Source organism: Acanthochromis polyacanthus, chromosome 10 (assembly GCF_021347895.1).
Source record: "Acanthochromis polyacanthus isolate Apoly-LR-REF ecotype Palm Island chromosome 10, KAUST_Apoly_ChrSc, whole genome shotgun sequence".
Taxonomy (NCBI): domain Eukaryota; kingdom Metazoa; phylum Chordata; class Actinopteri; family Pomacentridae; genus Acanthochromis; species Acanthochromis polyacanthus.
Window position 1 is genome coordinate 24,714,713 of NC_067122.1, and position 12,474 is coordinate 24,727,186.

The following is a 12,474-nucleotide window of genomic DNA, read 5'->3' on the forward strand; positions in this document are numbered from 1 at the left end:
TTTAATTTCTTGTAAGACAACATGTATTTTGTGATCCTCAAAAACTATTTTTAATCAAAATGACTGACAGTAGTGTCCCATTTTAACAGTGTGGAATTGGTAAAAAGGGGCATTTTTCAAAGAAGCAAAAGGATCATAGAACTGATTCTTAGGCTACTCCTTTTAATACATACTTAGATAAAATTACAAAATAAAGTAGAATTAATTTGTAAATATTTGTTCTACATTTAATGGAACATCATGTCAGTGTCAGTTCCCACTGAGGATGTCACTGGGTGACTTTTAAAATATCATACCAATTTAATCATTTTTTCTCTATCAAAAGCTTTTTTTTTTTTTTTTTTTTTTTTAGAAATGCATGGACATTAGTTTTGGGTTATTTTATGTATTTTTTGAAAATATACTGTCCCAATTTGTCATGTGTCCCATTTTAACAATACTCACCCTACAATATACAACAATATATTTAATTTATATATATATAAAATATATAATGTTGTTTTTACTTCGTTACATACCAGAATTGACTGCAGCAGTATTAATATTAGAACAGATTTTACAGCATGGTGCTTCCCAGCCACAGTGTTACATGTAGATATTCTTGCGCCTTTTTTTCCAGCCACTGAACAGCCGTGTACAGAACATGAATGTGATTCAGAGACCTTGTTAAAAACTCACAGCGGCGTTTGTTGTCGCAGAGAAGGAGATTTTTATTCTGAAATGTGACGCTAACGCAGACTGCGACACAGGAAGATCCGCATTACGACAGCTGGTCAAGTGTTGCCATAACAGGCAAGCGGCTAACGCTAATGTTTGCTAACTAATTAGCAGGATAGGTGAGTGTTTTTTCGATTTAAAAAATATCCCATAAATTCACTTGAAGGGTGGTAGGCAATTTAACTGTTGGAATAATGCAGGGTGATGAAGACAGACGGGTTGTCATTCCTGTCTGAAATTATTTGGGCCTTGTCAGTGAGCAGCTGGCTAACATCGACGAGCTAACTAGCTGCTAGCTGCAGTGGCGAGCTTTTGTAGGCAACCAGCGACTGTGATACCGTTTGTTTGTGTTAGCTGTGCGACTGATTTATTCTTAGAAAATGCCGCATTGAGTCCAAAGAAATGATTAGCAATGCGTGGCACTTCAAATATGTAATGGTTAGCGGGAGTGATAAACTAAGCAACATGACATTTTCGGTGTTAAAATAGGGGTCTATTTTAGCGTTAATGTTAGCTAGCTCTTGACGGTAGGTGGACATTTTCTGTACTCGGCTTACAAGCGGTGGGATAAAAGCTGCACCTATCAATAACTTATAAGCTGTCTTTATTAGAGAGTTGTAATTTCTACACGTAAACGAGCAGCCTAAACAAATTAGTCCTTTATCGCTGTCTTTGGTTAGTCGATCGTTAAATTGTACTTTTGTGTGGTTATTGGGTACTAAGGTTAATAAACAGCAGGCCGCGGAGTACACCGTGTGCCTGCTCCTGTGTTGTTTAGGCCTGGCTAGTTGTTAGCAGTAACACACCAGGGCAAAGTTTCCATCAGGACAGCACAGTGGAGGCTTCTTGTTCTCATTTTCGTGTCCATAAAACGATTGTTTGCCAGCAGTCAGAGGCATTATTAGAGGCGTTAAGGTACTGCTTGGACTAACTAGTTGAGGGATAATCATGAGATTATTATTATAAAATTAGGTTAGTCAGAACCTGTTGGAAACTGATTTGTGACATTAAAGCCACAAACTCTTATTCCCTTTTTATAGGGCCACATTTGAACATTTTTGTTGGGCTGAATCCGTCCCCACTGAGATGCACACCACAGACAAAAGATTTACAATTTAAATGATAAAGTTAGTAACATAATCAGTCAGACCTGGACATGTTGTCAAATTGTCACACACACACACACACACACACACACACATACACACACATATATATATCAGTGTTTGTGTCTGTGGAGTTCTTTTTATTGTGGATTAATCCGTCTGATTGTCTACATTAATTTATTAGGTGTTTGGTCTATAAAATGGCAGAAAATGGTGAGAAATGTTGATCCAAAGGCCAGTTTGGCTTTCCTAAATGTGATGTTTCACCCACAACAAAATAGGTAGTTTACTGTCATAGAGGAGAAAAGCTACAGTCTTTTTTCATACTGAAATCTATTAATCAATAACCAAGATAGTTATCTTTATAGTTGACTAATTGACTCATTTGGTCATTGTTGCAGCTTTGCTATGTAAGCTGATGGTAATGTGCTGCAAATTACATTATTTTCCAATTACAAGTCATAAAATTGTCAGGTTTTAATAGGGGAAAGATTAACAGCTGAAGGTATGAAACCATTACAGTGTAGGAACACATAAACAGACTTTACAGGCAATGAAATACAGTGCCATGGAAAATTAAAGTCGCATAAAATCAGGAAATGCTCTCAGATAAATGTAAGAGAACACTTAAAGGAGGTCACTAATTAAGCTGACCTGATTTCTTCACGCAGAAGAACAGACAAAAAAGCAGTAGTTTTTTATTCAAATCTAAAATTGTTCCACTTACTAACCAGTTTGCGCTCAGTTATGTATACAAAAATGGACAAAGTGTGAAACATGCAAAATACTTTTCTATTGAAATATCCAGAGATATGTTACTAACAATTAATAATCAACAACTCCACTCCAAATGTATGTTAATTTCTGTATTTTGTCTTTTCTCTTGAGTCTAGGTGTTGTTGTGTGTGTGTGTGCGCGTGTTCCAGTCTGAATCATGGAACAGTGTGCATGTGTGGAGCGGGAGCTGGAGAAAGTGCTCCATCGCTTCGTAATGTACGGCCACCAGTCTGAGGAGAGGCTAGACGAGCTACTGCGCAGTGTCTGTGAGATACGAGGTCAGCTAGTCGCTTTTGGTAAGAAAAACTGATACACTTAAGGTGAATTAAAGTGCACCAGGATTTAAAATGATCCATGGTTATGCTTCCCTGGTGCTGTATTCTAACTCATGTTCCACATTTCATTGTAGACATGCACAGTGAACTCCTTTTTCTCTCGAACAGGAGTACAAGATGCAGACTTATCGGTGCTATCCCAGACTATGGCACAGTGTTGTAAGAATATCAAAGAAACAGTGCAGATGCTAGCCTCTCGACATAAGGACATTCATGGCAGCGTGTCAAAAGTCGGCAAAGCCATCGACAGGGTAAGAACAGGCAGCAGCTTTGTTTTTATGTTCAGTATACACGTACTTCACGTCTGGTATCTTTCTCTGTAGAATTTTGATGCAGAGATCAGTGCTGTGGTGGCAGAGACAGTGTGGGACACCCCAGAGAGACAGAAATACCTGAGTGAGACCATTGTGGAGCACCTGTACAGACAAGGGATGCTCAGTGTAGCAGAGGACCTCTGTCAGGTAAACAGCTGAGACTTTCCTATGTATGTCTCTGGTGTAGCCTGAACGGCTTTGAAATGATTCCTCTATGAGATGTAGAAATGCAAAAAAGTAGCATGAACTAATAATAACTTGCTCTGTTTTCTAGGAGTCTGGTGTAGTTATAGACATGAGTATGAAGCAGCCTTTCCTCGAGCTAAATAGGATCCTTGAAGCTCTGAGGATGCAGGACCTCAGGCCAGCATTAGAGTATGTTGTATTTGTATTCATTCTTTTTTACACTTTGTGTTAAATGATCCATCCTCTTTTTTATTTTTTTATTTTAGGATTTTACTCATCTATACAGCCCTTACCCAGTCGTGGAATTTCCAATGAGATTAGCAGTACTTTGGTCATGTCAAAACTCGCTTTAAAGCAGTGTTTCTCAAAGTCTACCGTTTTTAGCTTTCATGTACAACATTATCAATGCAATGTGTAGTATTTCATTTTTATTTCATTTTCAGGTGCAGTATATAGTTATGTGATGTTACTTATTACCTCAGTACAGTCTGAAGCATAACTTTTTACTGTTCTGTTCTAGCTTTATTTTAGCGTACTGATTTTATTTCACCGTTGTATCGTGCTTATATCTTATTGCTTTCCTACTTTTTATAGGCACTGCATTTATTATGTCTCTTATTTGTTACAAGAATGTTTACATATAATGATTGATACTTTGTTTTTGAATTTCCTTAGGTGGGCAGTGACGAATCGACAGCGCCTTCTGGACCTGAACAGCAGTTTAGAGTTCAAGTTGCACCGCTTGTACTTCATCAGCCTGCTGAGTGGAGGAATCGGCAACCAAATGGAGGCCCTGCAGTATGCCAGGCATTTCCAGCCCTTTGCCTCGCAGCATCAGAGAGGTAGGCAGCGTACAGTCATCGTTATGCCAGCGCTGACGCAAACAAACAAATGTTATGTTTCACCATTTTTAATACTCTCTGAAAAATCTGTTTCTCTCTCTCTTTTAAGTGAGTCCAGTATCACCATCCAGCAATTCAGAATTTATTAGCAATGATGAAAGAATTAAAGAGTTCTTAAAGCAAATACATGAATACTAAGAAGTGAGATTTTCAGTACTCACATGGTATTGTTTGTTTTTGTTTTTTTCCAGATATCCAGATCCTGATGGGTAGTCTGGTGTACCTGCGTCATGGCATTGAGAACTCTCCGTACCGCAGTCTGCTGGAGACAAACCAGTGGGCTGAGATCTGCAACATCTTCACCAGGGATGCCTGCGCTCTGCTGGGCCTCTCTGTAGAGTCTCCACTAAGTGTTAGGTTAGAAAAACATGAACATTGCAGTAGATGTCAGCTCTCATAAACTTTAAAATCTTAACTGATACAGTTAGCTTTTGTTGCTTGATTATTGTAGAAGTGATTAGATTTTTTTAGTCATAGATTTGAACGTCAGTCAAAATTTGTCAACACATCTATGTCTGTTTCAGTTTTGCATCAGGATGCATGGCCTTGCCAGTGCTGATGAACATCAAACAGGTGATAGAGCAGAGACAGTGCAGCGGAGTCTGGACGCACAAAGACGAGCTGCCTGTAAGTCTGTTTAAACACAAAAAGCATTTAGCACTCCTTTTCATTCTTTTTGAGCCCTCAGTTAATTCACATCCTGTCTGTTTACGTAGATTGAAATTGACCTGGGGAAGAAGTGCTGGTATCACTCTGTGTTCGCCTGCCCGATTCTTCGGCAGCAAACCTCAGAGAGCAATCCTCCGATGAAGCTCATCTGTGGCCACGTCATCTCCAGAGATGCTCTCAACAAACTCACTAACGCTGGGAAGTAAGTCAGCAAAAAGCTTGAAAAGAGCTCCAGACTGTGAACAAAATGCAATTTTCTTTAGAGAATGTGAGAGTTAAAATTTCACATGGTCACATTTGTTCAAGTGCACGATGATCATTAGTCTGTTTTGATGACCCTCCGGCTGGCAGAGGCAGCTACTGTGCTAGCCATCGTGGCTGAAAACTGTAGTTTTTCTTTGAACTTATTCAAGTGTGAAACAGTCCATTCAGTTGTTACTGTGTTACAGAGACGAAGTGATGTATAGCTGATTATTTAAAAACAAAATAAGAAGCAAGAGGGGAATGCTAGTGAAAAGGGAGAGGTTCTGACTCAGACAAAAAGTGCAGGTGCAGGCTTAGAGATTACAATTAAGTAGTCAGTGAAGAAGAAAATGTGGTCCACTACATTCAGTAGCAGTGGCTAATGCAGTGCTAGGGCTGGAAATTTCTACAAATAATAACAACAATGAGGATTTTGGCTTACATGAATGTGATCAACGTCAATATTGACATTTAAAATTTGCTCCACTTCTAGAAAAGTCTGCACATATACAACAGCCATGTAGATAAAATCAGAAGTTGGGTGCAGCCAAATCATGTGAAGGAAGAACCACCAGACTGATAAACGGCTTCATTCCACAAGCTGTCAGAATACTAAACTGCTGATCTGGTTTTTGGATCCTGCAGGAATGCTGTCTCATCTTGTATGATAACGGTGTAGCTTCATTTGATTTGGATGTTTGATTTGAAAGGTTGTTGCACCAGTGCTACCAGTGTAAAAGTCCGTCTTAATTCCTGTTGATTTATGTCTTAAAGGGGAACTTCGTTTTTTTTTCAACCTGGGGTCTGTTTTCATATGTAATTTCATACATGTGAGTGATGGAGAAATGAATTTTCGACATAGCTCCTGTATTTAGCCAGGCAGGCAACTTAGCAGCTCAGCTAGTGAAAAGTATGGGGCAGCTGGCCCCCCCTGCGTCAAAGTCCGCCCTAACGTGCTTTTGCCCCACACTGACCGGCTCAGATAGTCTCCATGAGTGTCCCACAACATACTAGAGATGAGAAGTGAACGAAAACCTCCACATTACCTGGCGATCACTCTTTGTTGTGGTCTGATTTGGATACAGACCACAACAAAGAGCGATCTGAGCCGGTCAGTGTGGGGAAAAAAAGCACGCTAGGGTGGACTTTGACGCGGGGGGGCCAGCTGCCCCATACTTTTCGCTAGTCGAGCTGCTAAGCTGCCTGCCTGGCTAAATACTGGAGCTATGTCGAAAATTCATTTCTCCATCACTCACATGTATGAAATTACATATGGAAACAGACCCCAGGTTGAAAAAAACCGAAGTTCCCCTTTAAGTCCTTACAGGCAAGTCCTGCCTCTTGTCAGCCATCTTTGTAATGTCTCTGAGCAGTTATTTTGGGCTAACAAGACTAAGCTCATGTTTAAGGCACCATAGCTGCAATTTCAGTGGTCACCAGGACAATAAAACATCTATCTTTCAAATCTGCTGAATACTACTTAAGATTTGATGACTTTGCCCCAAAACAAAGTTTATCAATGTTTAAAAGAATTTTTACACCAAAGTCAGAGTGCCTCGAACACTCTTTGGACTGAACAATAAGGACTTAAAATAATAGCAAGTGGGACAGTCTTTATTTTGCATCTTTATTCAAGTTTGAAAAGACTTTTTCCACACTGTATCCCTCTACTTCGCATACACACAGTTTTATTACACTCCAAATCAGTGCAAAAATATAATCGGCTGGATGTTTCCTGGTTCAGCTGTTGCAAAACAGATGATTGTTTTTTTTAGGGGAGGGGTGGGACAAGTGGCAAGTCTCTCCTTCATATCTCTAGGAGAACTCCAGTAGCCACATTTTCACACTACATAGTACACCAGAAAAGATTTGGTATGTCCCAACACATTGTATGTGAAAATAATACTCCAGAAATAACTGGGTGTTCTAGTATATCTGGTCTGATTTTGCAATCTACAAAATTTTGAACGCAACCTCAGTCTATATTTATTCAATGCTAATTTGAAAAACACTTCCTCTTGTATAGTAATGAATGAAAACATCCACTGATGCTCATTCGTGGTGAAATATTCTGAGCTAATTAACCAAATTTCATTGAAAGAAGCCATAATATACAAGATTTGAGAGTTACTTGCTCAACTGATGTCCCTGAGCTTTCATGTTGGGAAATGAAAGAGTAACGGGGAGGATGCTGCAAAAGATGCTGTATATTTGTTCACCGGTCGCCTTTAAAAAGCAATCCTAAAAATATGGAGACTACAGCTTCTTTGATTGTACCAACAGGGGACAAAACAGACCAAAATTCTGTAATGAAAATATAAAATCAATGTAAAGAAGGGCCTCTGTAGTGGTTAGAAATACTGTAAGAACTCTTTGCTCTAGGAAATAACCAGCAGTGATTGAAAGTGTCAGAGGTACTAAGAGTCTGTTCTTGCTCTCCATCCCCAGGTTGAAATGCCCATACTGCCCCATGGAGCAGAATCCGTCACACGCCAAGCAGATCTACTTTTGATACCGCACACTCTCCTCATCAAGGATGAAGTCACCTGGAGCTCTTTGCTTGTCCAGGACCATCTGCTCTGGCCCTTTTTCCTCTGTCCCTGGCCTCTCGGCCTGTTATTGTAAGCATTAAGGTTTTATCCCAGTGCTCCTCTGGACAGCCTTGGCCATCCTGTAACCCACCTCGGACCCTCCAACTTTGCGAAATATAAAGCGGGGATGGTCCACCGACAACCTGTAGTAGAGCGAGGAGCCTGTCAGTAATGAGAGCATCCTCAAGAAGCACCTGTGAACAACGGATCATTCATCGAAACTCATTTGCAAATGCCTGCAGAGTGATAGGCTTATCCTTTTAAAGTATGTAATACTTTATAGTGTTTGTTTTTTCAGCTTTATCGACTGTTTGAGTTGGATGACTGCTTCGTTTTTTTTTCTTTCTTTTTTTTTTTTGGACAGAAGCAGTTGGATGGTTATGAATGGGAGTAGAGTGTGGGTGTAGATAAGCAGTTTCTGGTTTCGGGATAAACTTGTATTAAACACGAGAACAGCCACAGAGTAACAAACTGTGTAGAAGGTTTATTATTTGCTGGTGAAGGGGACTGTGGAGGTCTATCTGGAAGCGAACTCTTGATTGTGACCCATTACATAATGTAACAAAGGCCTCACGTAGCTTGAAAGTCACTGTCAGCTGATGCATCTGTTTGATCAGTAGAACAAATAATTCATCGAATGGTGGAACAGCTTTTTTTTTTCTTTTTGTGACTGACTGCACCAGCAAGATTTTCCTCATTATAGAAGCCATTTGTCTTGTTCTATGTATGTATTTAACAAACACGATGAAAAGCAAACAAAAAATATATACTACTGTGAAATGTGTTTTTTTTTTTTGTCCCCTAATTTTCATCGCAACAAAACACAACGGCTCGTGTAAAATAGCAAAAACTGAACAGCAAAGCGCGTAATCCACACTACTGGGTGACTTTAAGCCACAGTTCACGGCTGTGCCATCGCTCGCTTCACTCTGCTGTGTATCCTACGCTTGCACGCCATGTGAAATTTTTTTTTTTTTTTTGGAGATGTAAATCGGTGTGACGGTAGCCGTATGGTCTGATTTGCGGTGACTGTGGGCTTGTGGTTAGACTTTACTTGTTGTGGACGGGGATCGTTGTGGCTGTTTATTATATACCTACAGAATGCCTCCGCTGCACAGCTTTTATTTGCAGTAGTGACATTAAGACATTTCCTCAGGGCTCATTGTAACAGTTCACACCACACTTTGCATTTAGTATTAAAGTTGTACATTTATATAAGGAGTCTTGAACAAAGATTACACATATTTCACTATAGAGGCCGATAGTTTCGGGGGTTTGTATATATTATTAAATTTTTGATGTGTCATTCTACACTTGGAGAGAGCGGAGTCTGAGGTGTTTGGATGTACAATACAGTATGTTTAGATGGTCGATACTAATAATAGTGCAAGTTCCTGGTGTTCTCTTGAAAATGGTGATGTCACCTCACAGTCCAGTGAGGCTAATTTTATTTAATTTTCTTTCAGCAAGCACTGCACCAGCATAGCTCACACTGGCAGTTCGGTTCAAATTTGATCCTGGTTTCATTCTGAACTTCTTGTGTGGGGTTTTCACCAAGTTTCCTCTTGTTTTTGTACCTTCGGTTGACAATCATTCATTGCTTCTTTTGAGTGTTCCTTCGGATAGACTGCTATAGCGCTTCGTACTTCTGTCCTACTCGTTTTTGCTGAATGTTTGCATTTCCGGCTTTTGTGTGTTATGCAACTTTTCTTGTAAATATTTATCCTCTAACATGTTTCATATACTTGCATCTGAAATTAAAATAAAAAATTTATACTCCAGTCAGTTTTTGGAGGCTTGTGCTGGCATTTTGGTGGTGGATTGCTCCTACCATTAACACAGCTGCCAACTCTCACGCTTTAGCCGTGAGACACGCGCAACTCAGTCCCTTCACACGCTCTCATGTCACACTCCAAATATCACATGGACAAAAGGAAAAAGTTCCACTTTGTTGTGATGGGAATATGTAACCTTTGGGGAAATCCAGTTTGCATTTTTACTCCAGAGAATGACAGGCCTGTGGAAATCTGGTCTGCGTTTCTTGTCCTACACGCTGCCCAGTCATTGTGCAGCTGTCGGGCTCACAGACATACATATGTATGTGTATATATGTATATGTGTATGGTCAGGCTGGCTGTCTGTGTAACCACCTGTGTTTGAAAGCATATGTAGCTGCCCGGGTAGTGGCAGATCTTCCGTGGGGACACAGGGGGTAGTGGTCCCCCCGTGATCTGACTGGCCACTCCGTGTGCCCCCCCTAAAATTTCGTTGGAAATTTACATTACTGATACTGCGATTTCCGACGCTCATGAACGCAACTTCATTGTCCGACTGCACTTGAATGCACCAATGACGTTAGTTTGATCTTTTGATTGTATTTCGTTTGGATCTGAAGAAGCTTTGAAGACGTTTCCTGATGCCAGAAGAGAAGACGAGCAGCTTTGGACCTCTGCGGTAAGAAGACTATGGCCGTTTCTCAGTACTGTCCGTACCTGGTTCTCAAGTACTCATGAAACGTCATCATCGAGACTGCATCGGACCAGACTCAGACGTTATAGTCCATGAGCCAAGTGGGTAAAATTGGGGTCATCGGTACCACTTTGGGGGGCACATTTTCATATGCATTTTTGTTAAGAACAATATCCCTAGTAACTATTCCTGTATGATAGACATGCACAAGTGGCAGCTTTATGTGAGATATCCATGGGTTTTTAATAGGTACGTCAATACAATTTTCTAGCCTCTGATATGGTAAATGCAAGCATAGCCTATACATTGATTTAAATACTAACTACACTCATAAAATTACTGCTGGAAGCTGCAAGCCAAGGCCTAAAGAACAAACTAAAGCAACGGAGCCAAACCCGGTTCAGTGAAAAAAAGCAGAGGAAATGTTTGACTGCAGACATAAAGCAGGAAGACACTGAGCTGCTCAGGTGTTCCTGATAACACCAAGCAGCCACCAGCCAATAGGAACACAGCTTACTGGAAGTCCAGACGGCTGGCTTAGTGAAGTAAATTTGGTTTAAAGTTGAAGCAGAAAGTTAGCAAAGAAAGTTGAAAGGTGATACCTGAAATCTCTGAGTTTTCACACAAAGAACACCTGAACATATCAAACTGGTTCCATAGTAGAACTATCACTGTAAAAACATCATAGTATGGTGTGTTGCTCAAAAACATTACAACCGACTGTTTAAGGTTGCCGAGGAACCACACAAAAACAGGACAAACACTGGTTTCCAGGGGGTTAGGCGGCTATTTATTTAAAAGAGTAAGTTTACAACAACACAACATGTGAGCAGAAAAATCACACAGACTGTCTTTAGTTCAGCTGAACTTATTAGTTTTTGTCTTTTTTATTGATCAAACTTTTCAGGAAGTAGATGAAGAATAATTAAAGCTCTCATGTAGAAGTCCAACTTATTTTGGATCCTTGTGGAGAGTTTAATCTTGAAGTTTGTAAAGCTGCTGAGTTTTTAGTCACATGGATTGTTTTGACATTTAATAGAGAGTTTAGTGTCTGACTAATTCTGTTCAGTGAATGGATAATTTAAGTCTTGAAGATATGTTTTGCTTTTTCTTAAGCACTTTTATTGTGGGCTGCACAGTGTATAGTGGTTAGCACTTTCGCCTTGCAGCAAGAAGATCCCCGGTTTGAATCCCGGGATGGGCCTGGGATCTTTCTGCATGGAGTTTGCATGTTCTCCCTGTGCATGCGTGGGTTTTCTCCGGGCACTCCGGCTTCCTACCACAGTCCAAAATATGCTGAGGCTAATTGGTTACTCTAATTTGTCCGTAGGTGTGAATGTGAGTGTGATTGTCTGTCTGTATATGTAGCCCTGCGACAGACTGGCGACCTGTCCTGGGTGTCCCCTGCCTTCGCCCGAGTCAGCTGGGATGGGCTTCGGCACCCCCCGCGACTCTAGTGAGGATAGAGCGGTGTATAGATGAATGGATGGATGGGCTTTTATTGTTTAGTTGGCTGATGTGGTCAACTTGAAGCTGTTGAGTCTGTGCATTAAAATCCTCCAAGAAAAATGTTGCAAAGTGGTTGCTGGAGTTATTTCAATTATGCAGATATTTATGGAAAATACTGAAATGTGTTGTGCACATCCAGCCACAAAACTTTCATCTGTATCTTACATGAAGAACCATTTTCAATACTGCCTGCCCTTGCTTTGTTTTTTCAGATTTTTTTAAGCTCAATGTTTGTTTGTTTTTCATTATCCCTTAATGTTATCTCTATAATAAGATTTTAACAGGCAAAATGCTCTTAAATTACACCAGAATGCTGGAAATAGGATCAATATTATTTTCAAAATTTTCTGGGGGAGGGTCCCCACACCCCCTGTCAGCATCCCACACAAACCAAATCTCACTCTCAGGTCTGGTCACAAGTCGGCAGCCCTGCATTAACCTGCTTTCATTACCACTTGGTGGCGCTGGTGCTATACCATCTGTTCTCACACTGAAAAGCCTTGAAGACGCTGAAAAGTCAGCTTTTTTAAATTTGAGTGAGTTTTCCAAGCAGGAACTGTTAATTTAATCAGTAATATTTAACCAAACGTCATGTTATTTCACCAGTGATGCCGTTCAGCGCTGCAGCACCTCCTACAGAGCAGAGAACATGGGAG

General features: G+C 40.3%; 1 protein-coding gene across 1 annotated transcript; it reads left to right on the top strand.

Moving 5' to 3' along the window:
• The first annotated feature begins 610 nt into the window (after positions 1–610).
• rmnd5b (required for meiotic nuclear division 5 homolog B) lies at positions 611–9,621 on the top strand. Its single transcript, XM_022195825.2, has 10 exons — positions 611–836; positions 2,717–2,896; positions 3,044–3,186; positions 3,259–3,396; positions 3,524–3,624; positions 4,111–4,277; positions 4,529–4,694; positions 4,862–4,964; positions 5,054–5,208; positions 7,698–9,621. Exons 2-10 carry the CDS (start codon positions 2,758–2,760, stop codon positions 7,759–7,761), a joined length of 1,176 nt encoding a protein of 391 aa, XP_022051517.1. The 5' UTR covers positions 611–836; positions 2,717–2,757; the 3' UTR covers positions 7,762–9,621.
• The last annotated feature ends 2,853 nt before the right edge of the window (positions 9,622–12,474 follow it).